The sequence below is a fragment of the Aquarana catesbeiana genome, linkage group LG11 (genome assembly GCF_042186555.1).
Source record: "Aquarana catesbeiana isolate 2022-GZ linkage group LG11, ASM4218655v1, whole genome shotgun sequence".
In the NCBI taxonomy this organism is placed as follows: Eukaryota; Metazoa; Chordata; class Amphibia; order Anura; family Ranidae; genus Aquarana; species Aquarana catesbeiana.
In genome coordinates, this window is record NC_133334.1 from 226,272,684 (window position 1) to 226,292,012 (window position 19,329).

At 43.0% G+C, this 19,329-nt stretch overlaps 2 protein-coding genes across 2 annotated transcripts in view; one reads left to right on the plus strand and one right to left on the minus strand.

Moving 5' to 3' along the window:
* Nucleotides 1-19,329, plus strand: part of LOC141112528 (inactive hydroxysteroid dehydrogenase-like protein 1) — a 465,623-nt gene that overhangs the window by 298,670 nt on the left and 147,624 nt on the right. The window lies entirely within an intron of this gene.
* LOC141112525 (5-hydroxytryptamine receptor 3A-like) overlaps nucleotides 1-19,329 on the minus strand; it is a 112,822-nt gene that overhangs the window by 82,468 nt on the left and 11,025 nt on the right. Inside the window, exon 3 of the mRNA XM_073605437.1 lies at nucleotides 16,478-16,522. Coding sequence (XP_073461538.1) covers nucleotides 16,478-16,522 — 45 coding nt within the window. The remainder of the gene's footprint in view (nucleotides 1-16,477; nucleotides 16,523-19,329) is intronic.

The window sequence follows — 19,329 nt, forward strand, 5'->3', positions numbered from 1 at the left end:
AAGTTTTAAGTTGAATAAATTTTATATATTTTACGGTATCACACTATTTTGAGTTCTTTTTATGAATTGAGGTGACACTTGGATAATTAAAGAATCTGGATCCTTTGACCCTCCATTGATCAACCTTATACTTATGCCTTATTGCCAAAACACGAGAGTGTGAGGCATATGGAGCTGGTGAGTGTTGAATTCAAGGGGAGAGGAATCACTAACACTGAGTGAATTGGTGGATTGTTTCCAGATACCTCACCTTTCCTGCACGGTGTCCTGCCTGTGGAATCTTTATGGACTTTTATCATTTATATTTCACGTTTTATATTAGTATACAATATATATTGCTGTGTGTATGACACACTTTTACAGGGATTCTATATATTTTTTCTATTTTCTCACACTGATAAGATTTTTCATGAATGTTTTTCACTTTTTATTTGTACACATTGTTTGGTAGAACACTAGATCACCATTTTTCGCAACAGCTAGGAGGTATACCGCCATTTAGCGCCACTTTTTCTGTTTTGCAAGTACCAATATAGTCTAGGATTACTTGTAAACAATAGAAAGGTTTGCATAGTACATTTTTTACTTTAAAGTGGCAGCTCTATAGTTATTCCATTAGGTCTTTCTCTTTTGTAGGGGATAAGTACCCTTCTACCTGGCATTTGAGCGCAGTGGTGAAAACTCGAGAAGGGCGCGTAGATCTGAGTTTTCTCATTTGTCACCTTACTTGCGCATGGCAGCATCTAGTAATATCACTGTCACTACAGTATGTCAGACATTTTTTTCCTTTTTGTTTAGTTTTGTTTTCCGTTTCGTGCTGATTGCACCATGTTTTCTGAATGTAATCTCCTGTATTGCTGTTTATACTCAATAAACTTTATTTTTGATTAAAAAAAAACCAATGCAATAATGAAGGCAGAGCTGCATTATTGTTTGTCTTTTATACCAGCCTGAATTTCAGATTTGAGGACATGATACTGTTGGTGAATAGAATTGTAGTGCTCCTCAATACAGTCACATATCCTGGATATTACTAGGAGGGCAGTGCCCTCTGTTCTTCTGTTTAACCACTTGCTGACCACAATACTGTATGTATATTTACTTTGCAGTTTGCAAGTGGGATACCGGGATTATGGCTAAAGATATCGGCCATAACCCCAGTGTCTTTTTATTTTTTGCAGCCGGCGGCTGGCTTTCTCATGGAACCGTTCTGAGCGGAAGCAGTGGGAGGGGACGTCCAATCCCCCCCCTCCCGCCGGTGTTTCTTGGGCTTACCGTTTCTGCCGGTTCGCCCTAGAAATGATCCAACGGTGCGGCCAGCTGCTCCCAAAGGTGATCAAAGAGTACATATTTTTTGATTGCCTCTATGGCCTTGGAGGACCAGAGCGACGTCATGACGTCACTTCCAGTCCAGGCTGGATGTAAATCATTTTTTTCTTTTTTAAAGCAAAAGATCAAAAAGTTTAAAAAAAAATGTTTTTGATATTTTACTTTTAACGGTAAAGAAGAGATCTGGGGTCTTTTTGACCCCAGATCTCTCCATAAAGAGGTCCTATCATCCTTATTTCTATTACAAGGGATGTAATAGGAATAAAAATGATAAGAAAAAAAAAAAATTAAAGGGACAGTGTAAAAATAAAAAATAAAAAGTCAAATATATAAGAAAATAAAATGTAAAGTGCCCCCATCCCTCTGTGCTCGCATGCATACGTAAGTTTCGCATGCCTATGTAAATGGTATTTGCACGCCTATGTAAACAGTATTCGCACCACACGTGTGAGGTTTCGCCACAAATGTTAGAGCAAGAGCAATCATTTTAGCAATTTTTAGCACTAGACGTCCTCTGTAACTCTAAACAGGTAGCCTGTAAAGGTATTTAAAGCTTGGCCTATGGAGATTTTCAAGTACCGTGGTTTGTCGCCATTCCCCGAGCCAGCGCAGTTTTAGAGTGTGACATGTTAGGCATCTATTTACTTGGTGTAACATCATCTTTCACATTATACAAAAAAATTGGGGTAAATATTGTGTTTTGTGTTTTTCTAAATTCATTGACGTGTATTTTTCCCAAAAAATTGCGTCTGCAAAACCGCTGCGCAAATACCATGTGATATAAAAAATTGCAACAATCGCCATTTTATTCCCTAGGTTCTCTGCTAAAAACAATGTGTAATGTTTGGGGGTTATAAATAATTTTCTTCAAAAAAAATACTGATTTAAACTTGTAAACAAAGAGTGCCAGAAAAAGCCTGGTCGGCAAGTGGTGCTCTAGGAATACCACTGCACGTAAATATTCAGATTACATTTTATTCAGCAATGTTATCAACAGCACTTACTGTAGGTCAAAGCTGTTAACAGAATGTCTAACTGTATGTCCAGCTCATCAGGTTTTACTGCTATCTGAGACTCATATAGTGAGATTTCTCCTCACTTTCCTTCCAGCGGAGAATGGTTTCACAGGAAAGGAAGTGAGAGTAAATCTCCAACATCAACATAGAAAAAACATTGGGTCATCTCTCACCTAGTACTCAGTGGTCAGCTTTGGCTGATCATGAGGAGAGTTGTCCACCAAGCTTTTTGGCTAGGTTGACCTGAGTGTGCCTTATCCCTGTCAGGAGCCTTGTGCCCCAGGGAGTCAGGGAGGGGACCAAAGACACATTTTAACCCCCTCACTAAAGGCTATAGTTTGGATATGCTGCCCTTTCAATGGGGAATATTTGCACGGCGGTGGACCTCCTGGTTCCTCTTTCCCATGGCACCCTCTTGCCTGGGTTGGTGTGGGTGCCATAGGGTGGGACTGGTTCATTCCAGGGTTATGGGGTTATTACTTACATTAGGTCTGCGTACTGACCTCCTGTTAACATTGATTCATGTGTTTAATAGTTTTTCGTGTTATACAATGTCCAGGTGCATGCCCCTAGGTTTCAGCCTCATTAAGTGGTGTAGGTCATGCATTTGTGTCACATACATTCTTTCCTACTTTTGTTACAGAAGATCTGTTTTTTCACATTGCACCTACTTTTCATTGTATGCGCTGTACTTTTTGCTATGTTGAACTATTTTCTTTGTTCAAAAAAACGTTTCTGAAGCTAAGACATACCTTAAGTACACTTTTTTTGTTTACATTTGGTGTTTAGTTTTTGCACACTGCACCATGGAAACAAAAAAACACAAGAGAATAACAGTAATAATGGTAAAATATGCATTCACAAACGATAAAGGCGCCTTTCAGGAAAATGTCTGTATCCATCAGCTGATAGCAAGAAGTGTCAGACTGAACTCTATGAAGACATACCTACCAGTATATAAACAAGAATAGTGCACAAAATATACAATTTATTCATGTAGCACCCTCTAATGCTAGAAGTGTAGATAGGTTATTTTTTTTGTGGTGTTTAGTGTAGGTAAATTTGTGCAGGCTTGGCTGGCAGACAAAAATGTCTGTGTTTTTCCTGGGTTGGGCAGAGATCCAGGGACATCTGGGTGACTCATAGGCAGCATCACTGAGACCTCCCCCTACTTCTAGAATGTACTTAATCGTTCTAGAAGAATGGGAGGAGAAGTAAGGTGGAGCTGCCTGGAGTATTCTGAGGGCCCTAACCAATCCCCAACTTGGGTTGCAAGTGGGCAGGCCCCCTCAAATACTCTGGGTCAGTCCACCCGGAGAGGAGAGTTTGGGTAGAGATGGAGTGTTAGGCTGTCGTGGCCCTTGAGGAAAATCCCCAGTCTGGGCAGGGGCAACCTTGGGCCTGGGCTTGGGTGTGGACAGGACTCTCTCAAGACCCACAGAGGTGTCCTGGGCAGGAGGCAAGGGAGCAAGGAGAGGACCGTGGGAGAACACTGCCAGAAAAGTCTCCAGGAGGAACAAGAACAGCCAAGAGGGCTAGTGAGTGACACACAGTCAGGAGGACTGGGGGGCAGGCCTGAGAGGAGTGGGATGGAGCAGTCTGGGATGGGTGCAGAGCCAGTCAGGAGGACTGTGGTGGCACGGGCAGTGGAAAGTGGCAGCTGCAGCCAGGAGGCCTGGCAGTGCCTGAAGAGGTAGTCCTGGGAACAGTAAGCACAGATAGGACAGATAGCAATTTTTGCTACACCATAAGGGCCCGCGGTCCCTGACTGCAAAGGGCATTCATCCAGACCCAGCTGAGATTGTGCTGAGTCTGAAACCTGTGCTAGCTGGTCCTGGGAGTGATAGTCTGCAAGCGTGTGCTGCAGAATGTATATACTGTATAACTGCCTACAGAGTTTCATTGATCAAATGGGCATCCCAAATGCACCCTTCCCCATTCAAGTTCAATTCCCCTAATAAAAAAAACCAAAACAAAGCTACAAGGACTGCTTCTTTTCCCTGAGTGACTGAAAATTTGTGTGCCTGGCTGTGCAGGGTGGGAGACGACTACATTCACCAGCAGCCCTTACAAGGGGTAGTGCTACAGTTATTTTAAAACGCTGTGCAGGGCAGGCTAGAATTGCCCTACAGAGACCATTTGATGAGCGAATATTACATCCTCTACATGTGTGTAGAACTGTGTATTTTTATAATAAGAAATGTTGTCTTTTAAAGTGTAAACCCTGGGGGGCGTATGCGCGAAGCTCAACATGGCAGACGCTTCTCTGTAGAGCTCCGCACTCCCCGCTGCATTATTGGGACCTGTACAGACGACTGAACCGTCCCCCCGCCTCACTCTTTCAGAGATCGCCTCTCCGATCACCTTAGCACCCTCCGGAATGGTGCTAATGGGTCAACGCGGCAAGAATAAGCCGAAGCCCATCAAAGAAGCGCTAGCCCGCGCCTCCTCTAAAATGGCGGCAAAGGCCTGGGCCCTGGCTGAACAACAAGCAGCATCTCCAAATAGATCTGACTTTGCAGACAGCGGTGATGAAAATGACATGGATTCCAGCCCCGGTGACTCCCCTCTCCTGCCACAGTCAGGTATGTCTCAATCTGACTTTCTTAAACTCATGGAGACAATGCTCCATAAAGCCCTGAAGATGACCTCTGATCAGATCACTAACAGGCTGTCGCGTGAAATCCGTGAATTGGGTCAGCGCACGGCAGATCTAGAGACAAGAGTTGATGATATGGAACTCACTTTGCAGGAACAAGTTTAAGAGCAATCAGCCCTCTGTGAGGAGAATTCCATGCTGCTTTCCCGTTTAGAGGACGCAGAAAATCGCTCCCGCAGATCCAATCTGCGACTCCACGGCATTCCGGAGACGATTGATGATCTGCAGTCCTTCACCACTGCGTTGTTCCAGGAACTATCGCCCTCCATACCTATCGAGCGCCTTGAGTTTGATAGGATCCACAGGGCACTCACCCGTCGTCAAACAAACGGACCACCACAGGACATCATTGTTAAATTGCATTTTTTCCGCAAAGGAGCAGCTACTCACAGCAGCCCGCAATAAGAGCTCCCTTCAGTTCCAGAGCCACACATATCAGTTGTTCTCTGATCTGGCACCCCTCACCATCGCAAAGCGCCATGAAACCACAACTACAAATCTTATTGCAACATCAACTTAAATATACATGGTGGTTTCCCTTTGCCCTGCAGTTCTCCTATCAAGGTCATCAACATTCCTGCACAACGCCAGAATCTTTGCACCTGACCCCTCCGGTCCTCCAGTCTGAGACATCGCTTCCTCGCACACCGGCCCGCTCAGCTTCCCATCTGTACACCGCGACCCCAAAACGTGACCACAGGGTCCTTCTTCAATCCGGAAAGGAACTCCTGCCCGAATACCTGGAAACAGCTATCTTAGCCCGAAACCTCAAGCTCCTCGCTGAACTTGCAAGTGCTGTTTTTTCTTTTTCTCTTTTGTTGCACACAGGTTCTCTGCTGTACAAATATAAACTGACTTCTAACTGTACCTGGAGGACTTTCCCTCGACCGAGACCTGTTGGACGGCTACCGCCGGGTATGTACTTTCCACGCCCCAGATGTTAATCTTACGGGCTCCCAGACCCCCTTGGGTCTTCACAGGTTCAGTTGTTTTATTGTTTTGTAATCTTAAACATAGTTTTCTATGTTGTGTACCTATACTCAGTTTTATGCAGGACTTAATTTTGCAAGTCTGACTTGCTCCACCTCCCCGCCATTCCCACCTTCAGTCTTCAGCAGTACTGTTTTATTTCTATAGGTCTATTGGCTGATTGTTTCCTTTATACTTGATATTCACGAAGACCTTGCATAAACCATTTTTTCCTCTCCCACTTTCCCTCCCCTCCTATCCCCCTACCCATCCCTTCTCCTTCCGCCACCCCTCCTCCCTCCCTTCTCCTTCAAATTACCCATCCTTTCCCTTTCCCCCTCTGCCCTTTCCCCTCTCTTGCTTTCCCCTCCACAACCCCCCTCTCATTGGAGTGGCACTGTGTGGACACCTGTAATCGCTGTTCTTGTTTTAAAAAAATGTAATTTGACTTCTTTTTGTGTTGTTAACTGATGTTCTTTTGTTAATGACTGAGTTAAACATAATAATCTAATTTTATTTTCCCCGTTTGCAGTGGGGAGCTGTCACTGCTTCCCCCCCTCTACGGTACACCCACTCTTTGACTAGCTTGCTGGTCGCGGAGTTGGTGCGCTACTTGGTCGGGCATTACTGACATATTTTTCCCCTTCTACAAAAATGTTTCAGTACTTTGCCCTACACCACTTGTATTTCACTTCCCCCTTCTTCTCGCTTTTCCTCCTCTTACTCTCTACTTTTTCTCCTTTTCCTCTGTCTGGTCGGTTGGCTCACACGGGCCTCGGGGTCCCTATTAACATTTCTCCTTACACCCTCAAATGGCCCCACTAAATATATTGTCTTTAAATGTTAAAGGGCTTAACTCTCCGAACAAATGGGTGAAAGCCTTCCAAACTTTAGTAACTTTAAAGGTTAGTATAGTAGCCCTCCAGGAAACCCATTTCTCCACACGTAGCACCCCTACCTTTTTTAGTTCTAGATACCCTCAGGTATTCACCGCATCTGCAGGAACAAAGCATAGAGGGGTTTTGCTGGCCTTCCATCATACCCTGCCGTTCACCCCATTGTCCGAAATAAAAGACCCAGAAGGCCGGTATCTTATTTTGGTGGGGCTATTACAGGATATTGCAACCACTTTCGTCTCCTATTACGCCCCCAATACTAATTAAAAACCCTTTTTTTCGCATTTACTGCAAGTAATAAAAACACACTGTAAGGGAACCTTATTCCTATGTGGCGACTCCAACTTGGTACTTCACCCTCACATGGATAAGTCTCCCTATTCTCCAGAACATTTTTCCCCTTCTACACAATTTCGTAAACAATTACAAAAGGCCTCCCTCCTTGATACGTGGAGATACGTGGAGAGAGTACACATTTTACTCGTATGCCCACAATTCCTTCTCCAGGATCGATCATATCTTTGTCCCTATAGCATCCTCGCCAATCCTACTCCACTCCAGTATCCATCCTATTACTTGGGCAGATCATTGTGCAGTGGTTACCACGGTCTCATCACTGATACCTCAGGCCAAAGGCAGGTCATGGTGCATGAATGATGCACTTCTAACCAATCAGTCATACTGTCTTGACATCCAACTCGCCCTTAAAGACTATCTTACACATAGCGCCATACCGGACATCTCCCCGACTCTGCTCTGGGAGGCGACACAAGCCAGTGATAAGGGGTAAATGTATCTCAGTCGCCTCACACCTTAAGAGAGATAGGATCGTTAAGCTGCAGCAATTGGAATCAGACTTCCATAACCACTTTCTCCAATTTCAGTCTTTTCCGACCGAATCACATAGAATTATCTTGGAAAAAAATTGAATTGAATTGGATTTACTCCTGGCTGAATCGGCTGACAAAGCTATTCGTACATCCAATCACACCATATACACTAAAGCTAACAAACCGGACACCTTTCTAGCTCTACGCCTTTGTCAGCCAGATCGTATTCGTAATCCCATTAGATTCAGATTGGCTAAAGACACACTCACGAGCAATCCGATCAAGGTACTCTCTGAGTTCCGTAAACGATTGGCGAAACTTTATGAAGCAAAAGCTACATTTATTTTGAATCAGGCAGAGAAGCTATTTCAGAACCTGTCAATCCCTACACTATCAGATGCCAATCGTGAGTCTATGGAAGGTTTGATCACGGTTGAGGAGGTCCTCTTAGCCATTAAGACACTTAAGCCCCATAAACGCCCTGGTCCGGATGGCCTCCCCAGTTTATACTATAAAAAATTGGCAGATGTGTTAGCCCCCCTTCTCACTAAATCTTTTAACACCCTGCTCGGGCAGCACTCTTTTGGTCGTGACACATTGACGGCGATCATATCCATGATTCCCAAACCTAATAGAGATAATACACTGTGGTCTAACTATAGGCCCATATCCCTATTAAACGTGGATATTAAGATCCTGGCCAAAATTTTAGCCCTACGTCTCAATCCGATTATTGGGGGATCAAGTCATAAAGATCAAGTAGGTTTTATACCTAGACGGCAAGCCAGTGATAATATCCAGACGTGTCATCCTTCTGCAACATTTAGCCCGTTCCCGCAAAATACAGATGCATCTCCTTTCCCTTGACATAAGGAAGGCATTTGACACTGTCTCCTGGCCTTACCTGTTTTATATCCTCCAATGCTGGGGCTTCGGCCCACACTTCCTCAGTTGGATTAGTGCCCTATACACCCGCCCACAGGCATATGTACAACATTCTGGGTTTCGTTCGTAATCCTTTCCCATCCTGTGAGGTACAATACAAGGCTGTCCTCGGTTCCCCTTACTTTTTGCTCTCGTGATCGAACCCCTAGCAGCCCTGATCAGAGCAAACCCTGATATGCGAGGTTTAGAAGTAGCTTTAACATCACACAAGCTGTGTTTATTTGCCGATGACACACTATTATTTGTCACATTTCCTCATACTACTCTACCTAACCTCCTGTATATCTTGGATAAGTTTGCTCTGGAAGTTAATCAAACCAAATCTAAGGCCCTCAATGTGTCTCTTCCACAGACTGAGCTCGAGCAGCTCCAAGAAAATTTTCCATTTCACTGGTCCACATCATTAATACCCTATCTGGGAATAAAATTGACTAGTAATCCATCTAACCATTTCCATGCCAATTATCTCCCAATGCTATCCCAGCTGTCCTCTCTACTTAACTCCTGGCAGCCCTTATGTGTTTCCTGGCTCGAACGAGTTGCGGCTGTGAAGATGTCTTTGTTGCCAAAACTTTTGTATCTCTATAGAGTTCTCCCGGATGCAATTCCCCCTTACTACCATTGGGTCATACAGAACCGAGTCTTTAAATATATCTGGTCTGACTCGCATATGCGATCTGATTAGTGGCGATACCTTAAAATAATTTCCAACCATTCAAACACAATTACCCCACAAGGAGTGCTTCCGATACCTCCAAATTGCTCACTTTACTCAAACAACCATAAGATCTTGCTCTGGACTAGATAATCTAACTATGTTTGAGAATATGTGCGACTCAGACCCACATGCTCCAGGAATCATCTCTCGCCTTTATACCCACCTCACGTCGCCTCCCTCTACTCTCCCCTCCTATGCTCAACTTGTCCCAGAATGTTGTCGCCTCAGAGGCTAATTACAAAGTTCTCATGGGATGGTATCTGGTCCCAGCCAGAATCTCTAAATTTCTGCCTAATTATCCCTCTAATTGTTTTAGGGGTTGCATCGACAGAGACACACATATGCACATTTGGTGGACATGTCCGATTGTACAACATTTCTGGGCGACTGTCATGAACAGGTGTGACCAGAACCGTGTGATCTGCGACAGAGGACACCAAAACGTATAATAGTGAAAATATAATAATTTATTAAAGTAAGTGAATAATATAGTATAACCACCTCCAATATGACACAGTGCAATAACCAACCACAGACAGAGACCCACAAATAACAACAGACAGATAAGTACAATAAACAGGATCATAAACAATAGCCAGGCCAGGGTCATACACAGCAGATCAGCAGATGGACAGGGGATGTTCCAGAGACATAAACGTAAGCCAGGCCAAGGTCATACACAGGGAGATCAGCAGATGGGGTAAGGAACACAGGACAGGGAGAGGATGGATGGATCAGACTGCAGGCAGGGTTTCAAGGTAACAGGTGGGACAGGATAGGGATCGGGACAGGAAGACAGGATCAGAAACACGGGTCACAGGTTCAGGGCACAGGAACAGGTTCAGAATCAGGATCAGATCACAAGCTAGCAGGTCAGGGTGCAATGAAGAAACCAAGGCAAACATGTGAGTGCTTGCCGGGTATTTATAGGCCTGTGATTGGCCTCAAGTGACACCTGATTGTAGGAGGTACTGTCTGCTCCACATTGCCACACTGGTGGAAACCAGTACTGCGGCCCAAAGATGACATAACATAAACAGGGAAAAGCTCTCCTGACAGTTCCAAATTGCCAGGAGACACCTGCTGGTGGACCTCAGTACTGCATGCCAAATGACAGATATTACCAGCGGATGGAACATTTCCTGACAGCGACTACATTCCAAATGCCCTCTACACTCCACCGAGTTAATCAAGATCCAGACCCAGCTATAGCCCTATTAAATTATATTCCACAAGATTATACCAGAGCACAACTACGTCTTCTCCTTCATCTTTTCACTGCAGCGAAGCAAACAATTGCCAAGGCCTGGAAGACACCCACCCTTAGCATAGCTGAACTGAAAAACAGGGTCACCCAGGCAATGATACATAGCAAAATCGAAGCGACAATCCTAGATAAGGTCCCCCAGCACCTCAAAGTCTGGCATCCTTGGATAGACAATTTTTTGCCCCCTGACATAGACAAACATCTCTTAGAACCTTGAGATTACTTCAAATTTCAGCAACAGTGTTGCTGTTGCTCCTGCGCCCGTGTGGACCGGCCGACCTATCCCCCTTCTAACTGTCCCTTTTTTCTTTCTCTTTGCCCTTTTCCATCCCGCTTTCTCTCCTCTCTTACTAACAAACCCCCCCTTCATTTCTGATAACCATTGGTATTGTACCCTGATGGGCGCGACCGACTCCATACGAATTGATTCCAGTATCCTCCCACTTCTAATCTAAGGGCATCTCCCTCCCTTAATGACAATATCTAAGGCTTATACTGGGTTTTGTGATTTCTGACAGAGTACCCATATATTGAAACCCCACCCTTATCAAGCTACCATTATAATGTATTATCAAGATGTACACTGTTTTATGGACTCACCCTACCTCACATTGAATTGTTTGTAACGGATACTTGTTAATTACCAATAACATTTTTGAAAGTAAAGTGTAAACCCTTACATATATCCAGTGAAGTGACTGGCCTCAGGTGATACACAGAGATTAAACAAACGCTCCTACATATGTTGTACCCGTTTATCTGCATTCTTCTCTACATCCATTCAAAGTCCAGAATTTATAAAGCTTGTCTGAGCTGTCAGAAAACAAGGGGTGGAGGGCTGAAGTTACAAACTGCAGATCTCAGTGAGGAGAGCTCTGAGAGCTGATCTGAGGGAAGGGACACACCCTCTTTCACAGGTGCAAGCATTTTTGTCTATATAGGCGAAGGTGCATTTTTGCAACCTCCTCCAGGTACCCCACCCTTGTACTGGTAGCCCCCCCCCCATCCAGACACCCTATTCCCCCACACTGATACTTCTGTACCCCCCCTGTTCTAAAGCCATCCTACACTGGTACTGCTAGACCACCACCCCCCCACCATTCTCGTGCCACCCCACACTGGTACTGCTCTACCCCCCCCACCACCCCTCCCTTCCCATTCTGCAGCCACCCCATAATGGTACTGCTATCCCATCCCCCACCACCACCGTTCTCCACGGTCATGTTGAAAGCTGCCCTCTGAGCGCTCGTCCATGGCTGCCTGGGTTTCCTCTAGCAGCAGCAGCATAGACATGGCAATCATGGCAATGGGCTCTTCGGGGGAGATCTTTGTGTGATGGGAGGGCTGGGAGACGAGCCTGTGGTGTCCTCTGGGAAGCCGGCTCTTAGGCCTGCACCAGTGTGTGGGAAGTTTGTTGTCTGGGGGAAGTGTACACTGCGAGGGATGGAGGTGACCCTGGGGTGGGGGGGAAACAGTACACAGGAAGTGAGCTGAAGCTGTCAATCACAGGCTGTATGCTGGAGTTCCCTTCCCTATCACCTTTTTTTTGTTGGTGTCTGAAAACTTTGTCAAAAGTGATTTATGCTGATAGCTCTCTCCCACTGCCTCTTTCGGAATGAATCCCTCCAGTTGCCTCCTGTGGTGGGATCCTGCTAGGCCAGCTATCCCGAGCTCCACACTCAAAATCCCTCCCCAGCAGAGGTCCCTCAAGGGCCACCAACAGCCTCTTCTCAGCACTGCTTCAACGACTTCCACCGGTCTCCCATACTGGAATGGCCCATCTCTATTTATGGGATTTTCCCAGTCCCCTGCCAGCCCACTACTGGGGATTGGTTGAGATCCCATAAATATTTAAGGCAGCTCCTCCTCACCCGCGCCCACTAGTTCCAGAACATTCTTCTTAATTCTGGAAACAGGGTGAGGCACCAGAGAGCTGCCAGGAATAGTCATCTAGCCCTGAACTCTAATAAACCTGACCCAATTAGGACTCACAAATTTACAGCATGACTCAGTTATATTTTCCTACACTATACTACTATTACCACACACTAGAGGGTGCTACACTCATTATGTTGAACATTATTCTCCTAACCCCAACACTGTATTCACTATATTGTACATTAAACTTCTGACCACTTACACTGCATTCTCTATGTTGTACTTTATAGTCCTGGGCCCTGCACTGAATTCACTAAGTTGTACATTAGACTCCTGACCCCTGCACTGTATATGTTTTATACAGTATTAAATGTTTTACTCCTGACCCCTGAATTGTTGTAAATGATACTCCTGACCGCTGCACTGCACAGGCTACTGTTGTACAGGCTACTGTTGAGCATTATACCCCTGACACCTGCACTGCATCCACTATGTTGTATATTATGCTCCTGACCCCTGCACTGTACACTCTATGTTGTGAATTTTATTAAGCTGGGTCCTAAGTGGTTTTATTACACATGATTTTTGCTCCTCTGTATTGAAAACTGGAAAAATAAAGTTTGGTATGGACTTACATTAAAGGATCCAAAGCACATGGGGGACTTTATAAACTGTAAACTTTAAAAAGCATATATTATAAATACAGTACTTATGTATACAGTAGATATCCGATTGTGAAGGTTTAACCACTTCAATACCAGACACTTTCACCTCCTTCCTTCACACTTTGACAATTGCGTGGGCATGCAGCACTGTACCCATAACATTTTTATCATTTTTTTACCACACAAATAGTGCTTTCTTTTGGTGGTATTTAATCAGCACTGTGTTTGGGTTTTTTTTTTTTTTTTTTGCTAAATAAATTACAAAAGACTGAAAAATGTTCTTCTTCGTTTCTATTATATTTTGCAAACAAACTTTCTTCATACATTTAGGCCAAAATGTATACTGCTCTTTCATATGATGTCCTCCCAGGATCGTGTCTATTGTACGCCCCACGGGCCTCACTCGGATGCGATCTGTCACCTACTGTGTCCAGCGGATGACAGATCAGTATACAGGGCCGCTGTCGATACCATGTGATCGCTGTGACCAATCACAGCACATCACATGACAATTGTACACAATGGATGGCTTCCATTCATGCCATTCATTGTGCACCATTGTGTTCATCTCTGTGATTGGTCACAGTGATCACATGGTACGGACAGGGCCAATCACAGACCATCTGTACCATGTGATTAGCTGTGGCCAATCACAGCTAATCACAATAGTACACAGTGAATTAATAATTGAATTCAGAAAAAAATGATTTTGATAAGTGATTATCACTGTTATAAACAATCATAGTGTTTAAAAAAAATCCTGATCACTATGGTAACACTGTAAAGAAAATCATAAAAAAATAAAAATAATGTAGTAAAAAAAAACTTTTTTATGTACTGTCACTATCCTGGCATTCTTGGGCCTTAAGAAATGAGATAGGCCATCAGTACATCAGGATTGATTGATTTTCAGATATACAGTATATACTATAGTTTGTGGACTCTATAACTTTCCTACAGACTAAATAATATAAACTGATTTGGGTTATTTTCACCAAAAGAAATGTAGCAGTATACATTTTGACCTAAGCTTATGAAGAAAGATTATTATTTTAGAACCCAAAACACACCTCCAAGACGACCACTGCCTTGCTAAAGAAGCTGAGGGTAAAGGTGATGGACTGGCCAAGGATGTCTCCAGACCTAAACCCTATTGAGCATCTGTGGGGCATCCCCAAACAGAAGGTGAAGGAGTGAAAGGTCTCTAACATCCACCAGCTCCGTGATGTCATCATGGAGGAGTGGAAGAAGACTCCTGTGGAAACCTGTGAAGCTCTGGTGAACTCCATGTCCAAGAGGGTTAAGGCAGTGCTGGAAAATAATGGTGGCCACACAAAATATTGACACTTTGGGCCCAATTTGGACATTTTCACTTAGGGTGTACTCACGTTTGTTGCCAGCTGTTTAGACATTGATGTCTGTGTGTTGAGATATTTTGAGGGGACAGCAAATTTACACTGTTATACAAGCTGTACACTCACTACTTTACATTGTAGCAAAGTGTCATTTCTTCAGTGTTGTCACATGAAAAGATATAATAAAATATTTACAAAAATGTGAGGGGTGTACTCACTTTTGTGAGATACTGTATATATAAGAAGGCCAGTATGGTGGCCTGAATTTATGGGAGGAGTCCGGGGGGGGTATTTAAGCAGACCACTCACCTTTGGTCTTTGTTGGTTCCAGTGCGTGATACCCTCCCTCCCATCCCCCTTTTTCAGGGCACTCCTCAGGACATTTCTCTCCACAATCATCCATTACTTATCTTGGGTATGCCCCCTTTCTTGGCATACCAACCAGCAGATCATGGCACACCTCAGGTCTATGTTATGTTGTAAGTCTTGTCGCATGTTTATGTGGTTCATATCTGTCTCAGTCGAAGGGTTTCATATATATATATATATATATATATATATATATATATATATATATATATATATATATATATATATATATATATATATATATATATATATATATAAAATATATTATATATTATATATTTACATATTATATATATATATATATATTATATATTCTATATTTATATATTATATATATATATATTATATATTCTATATTTCATATATATATATATATATATATATAATATATTATATATTATATATTATATATTTATATATTATATATATATTATATATTCTATATTTATATATTATATATATATATATATATTATATATTTCATATGTATATATATATATATATATATATATATATATATAATATATATATATTATATATACCGTATATACTTGAGTATAAGTCGACCCGAATATAAGCCGAGGCACCTAATTTTACCACAGAAAACTGGCTCGAGTATAAGCATAGGGTGAGAAATACGCAGCTACTGTAAGTGGAAAAGAGGGTCAACAGTGCCCATTTGCAGCCTCACTGTGCCCATTTGCAGCCTCACTGTGCCCATTTGCAGCCATAGGTCCCCCGAACTTCAAACTCAGTAGTTAAGGGTTCCTAGATGCCCCCTAGCTGCAGCCAAAATTTGGGGTCTCTGGATCCAAAGGGTCCCGAAATGACATTGCTGCAGATGGACACAGTTGACCGACTTTGGGGCCCCGTATCTTGGGGCCGCTTAGTGCTAGGAACCGCAAATTTGGTGTACAAAGCCAGTGGAACTAGCAACACAATATATCCAAAGCTGGGGTTCCTAGCACCAAGTGGCCCCGAGATACAGGACCCCATAAATCGGTTCAGAAAATGTCAAGCACTTTTCTGCAGCAGAATGACATTTCACATGACATAACATGACATCAGAATTTGGGTCCCCGTATCTCGGGGCCACTTGGTGCTAGGAACCCAAAATTTGGATATGTTGTGGTACTAGTTCCACTGGGTTTGTATACCAAATTCGGAGTTCCTAGCACTAAGTAGCTCCGAGATACGGGGCCCCAAATTCGGTTAGGAAAATGACATTTTTTGCTGCAGAAAAGTGCTTGACTCGAGCATAAGCCGAGGGGGGCACTTTCAGCACAAAAAAATGTGCTGAAAAACTCGGCTTATACTCGAGTATATACAGTATATGTTTTTTTTTTTTTTTTTTTTGCAAAAGATGGAATTCTGCCATTAGAATTTGCAATTCACATGAATCAGTATGGCTTTATTATATCATTCTTTTGAGTACAAAGTACAGTACCTGTTTACTGTCATAAATAAGAAAACAGCGGCTCCCGAGCTTCTTTGATTGATATAAAACAAAACGGATCTCTTTCACATGTCTATTTAAAATAATAATATTACAATTACTTGGCTTAATCCATAAGACCTTACCATGTAGAACCAGACAAAGGTTGTAGCAGATTGCATGCTCATATCCTGAAACAAATAAGATTTAATAATTGTTATAGGAATCACAACAGTGAGATAAGAACAAAGACTGTGAACTCAATCCACTATATGCTATAAATTGTTATTTTCTGTACCAGCTATTACTTTCCGCACAGACAATTAGGGATGAAAGCAATCATACCTGGGTTCTGTGTGGTCATAGATGATCTTTTTTTTGGATCAGCCGGGAGGCTGATTGAAAAAAAAAAACAAATGGCTTCTTTCATCCATACAGTTGAGGGGATAGAGGAATCCTCCCTGCTGAGACAAAGGGGTTAATTAACTCAAGGCAAATAGACAGTGCACTTTGCAAAGTTGCTCCAGAGCTTAGTAAATGAGGTAAAGCTTCACTTTGCAAAGAATACCCAATCAAATGCAAGGAGAATAAAAAAAACAGCATGTTTGCTTGCACATGATTGGATGATGAAAGTCAGCACAGCTTCTGCTTATTTACTAAGCTCTGGAGCAACTGTTCTTGCAGAGTGCAACTGCACTTTGCAAAGTGCATGGACAATTTGCCTTTAGTAAATCAAGTCCATTGCATTCTGACTCTGGTACTCTGTATTGTCAAAATCTACTGATTAGCGTCTGCAGCTGCTGATCAACAAAGATTTTCCAACATTTCTGTTCGAAAGAAGTCAATCATTAGATCAGCTTCTGTCAAACGGGAATGGCCATACATGGATCAAATATCGGCTGTTCCCTGCTGAACCACCTGAATTTTAATACATCTGTGGCCAGCTTCAGTTCGAGGCAGGTTCAGAAAACATGACTAATGTGTGGGTGTCGAATCTGAACCCCACTGACGTCAAGGGGAGTCAAATGTTTAAAAAAAAAAAAACGTAATGGACATTTCTGGGCTAATAGGCATAGGGATTGTCAAACAATTTGTACAGGGGATGGGCAATGACCTGAGGGACCTGTACTAAAGCAAAACATTGTAGACAACCTACCATAGCATAAATTATTTTTACATAGAATAATAAATGCAGATTAAAAAAAAGGTAATGTATATATAAAAACAGTATGTAAGAAACAGCTAATGTATCTTTCAGTCCCTAGTAACTGCACCAAGCCTTAGCTTGTAGCCTCCCTGGCGGTATTCCCGAGTGTGGCTCGGGGTTAAAATTCAGTACCATTAGCGGTAACCCCGAGCCACACTCGGGATCGCATTGCAGGATCCTGGGGCGGCTTTACTTACCTTGTCCCCGGGATCCTGCGATGTCCCCCGCAGTGTCCGAGGGCTCCGTCCTCCTCTGAAGCCTCTCCGTGCCAGGCTCCGTTCCCTGCGAGCGGCGCGACGCACGGGGGCGGAGCCTGGCGGCAAATTAAAAAAAAAGTAAAAATCATAACACATACAGTACTGTAATCTTACAGATTACAGTACTGTATGAAATGATTTCACATCCCTTTTGTCCCCAGTGCTTTGGCCCATGCCCTGCATGCAGTTTTACATGATATACACTGTTCTTTCTGCCTGGAAACTGGAGATTGTCCATAGCAACCAAAAAGTGTCCCTTTACGTCAAAAGTGGCTTTAGACCAGCTAGAAAACAGCGATAGTAAATTAGAACACTTGCAGAATTGAGCGATAGTGAATTGTGGGGAAATTTATTTTATTACTATTTTTTTTTTTAATTATTTATTTTTATTTATTATATTATAATTTATGTTTTTGTGTTTCAAACTTTATCATACCCGGGATATCTACTAGACTCTGGTTTGGACAGATTTAAGTGTGTTATTGTTAAGATTTACAGACCTACAATATAAAACGCCAAATTTCCATGCAAAATAATTGTACCGCTTTCAGCACCTAAAATCCGAAATAATCATACCGCCAGGGAGGTTAAAGAGGACTCCCTCAAATTAACACCTGTCCCAGTGGATGCATCATTTAGATCATTTTGCATCCATGAAGAAATTCAGGTCAAGACTTAAATCCCTTTATCAGTATCAGAGACATTTTGGTACTGACAGGCTCCAGAAATTTTAGAACCCAAAGGGTACTTGCACATACCTTTATATACATTGTTCTGCAGCCCAGATGTCCTAAATCCCAGACTGCTGCAACTTGCTGCATGCTCCTGTTTGGGCCATAACTATGTGTAGTATGGGTAGTCTTACTAAGACAGGCATATGAAAAGTTCTGGTAGTTTCCAAACACAGCAGCTAAAGCAATTAAAGATTCAGGGCCCTCTGGCTGCAAAAGATTGCATGCAAAGGTGTGGTGCAAGTGTTCTATAAAGGTAAACTTTTATATAAAAAGAATTTATAGACGTGCATAATGGAAATTCCCAATCCCCAGGGTGTAAGCAGGTGCAGGTTTTCCTCCATCCGGTAGGTGGCACTTTGTCACTATATAGATGGATTGGAGTCTTTAGAGGGAATAGCTCCCTCAAGGAATCCATTGGTGTCCCAGAGGTGGCAGCTATCTGATTGGATGCTGCAACTTCTTGTGACCTCTGTCAACCATCCTGGTGTGAGACCTTATAAATTAGGGTTCTCACATCATTTGGGCATGTCTGGAGCGAGTGGTACATGAGGGATAGAGACCCAGTTGTTAGGAAGTGTATATAGTGCAGGGAGAAGTTCCTGTGAAATAGGGTCAGTGCAGGGACGATGCCTGTGCAGAAGTGTAGCACCCTTGCCGTTGCTATTGTAAGTAAAGTTTAGTTTGGCTCCTCTGTAGGCAGAGAAGCAAGAGTTATTTGTGTTTAGAAGACTGTGCAGCACCTCAAAGGCTGTGACTCTGTAATCTCCCAGTCTTCTGGAACTCTCTGGATCCATCCACCG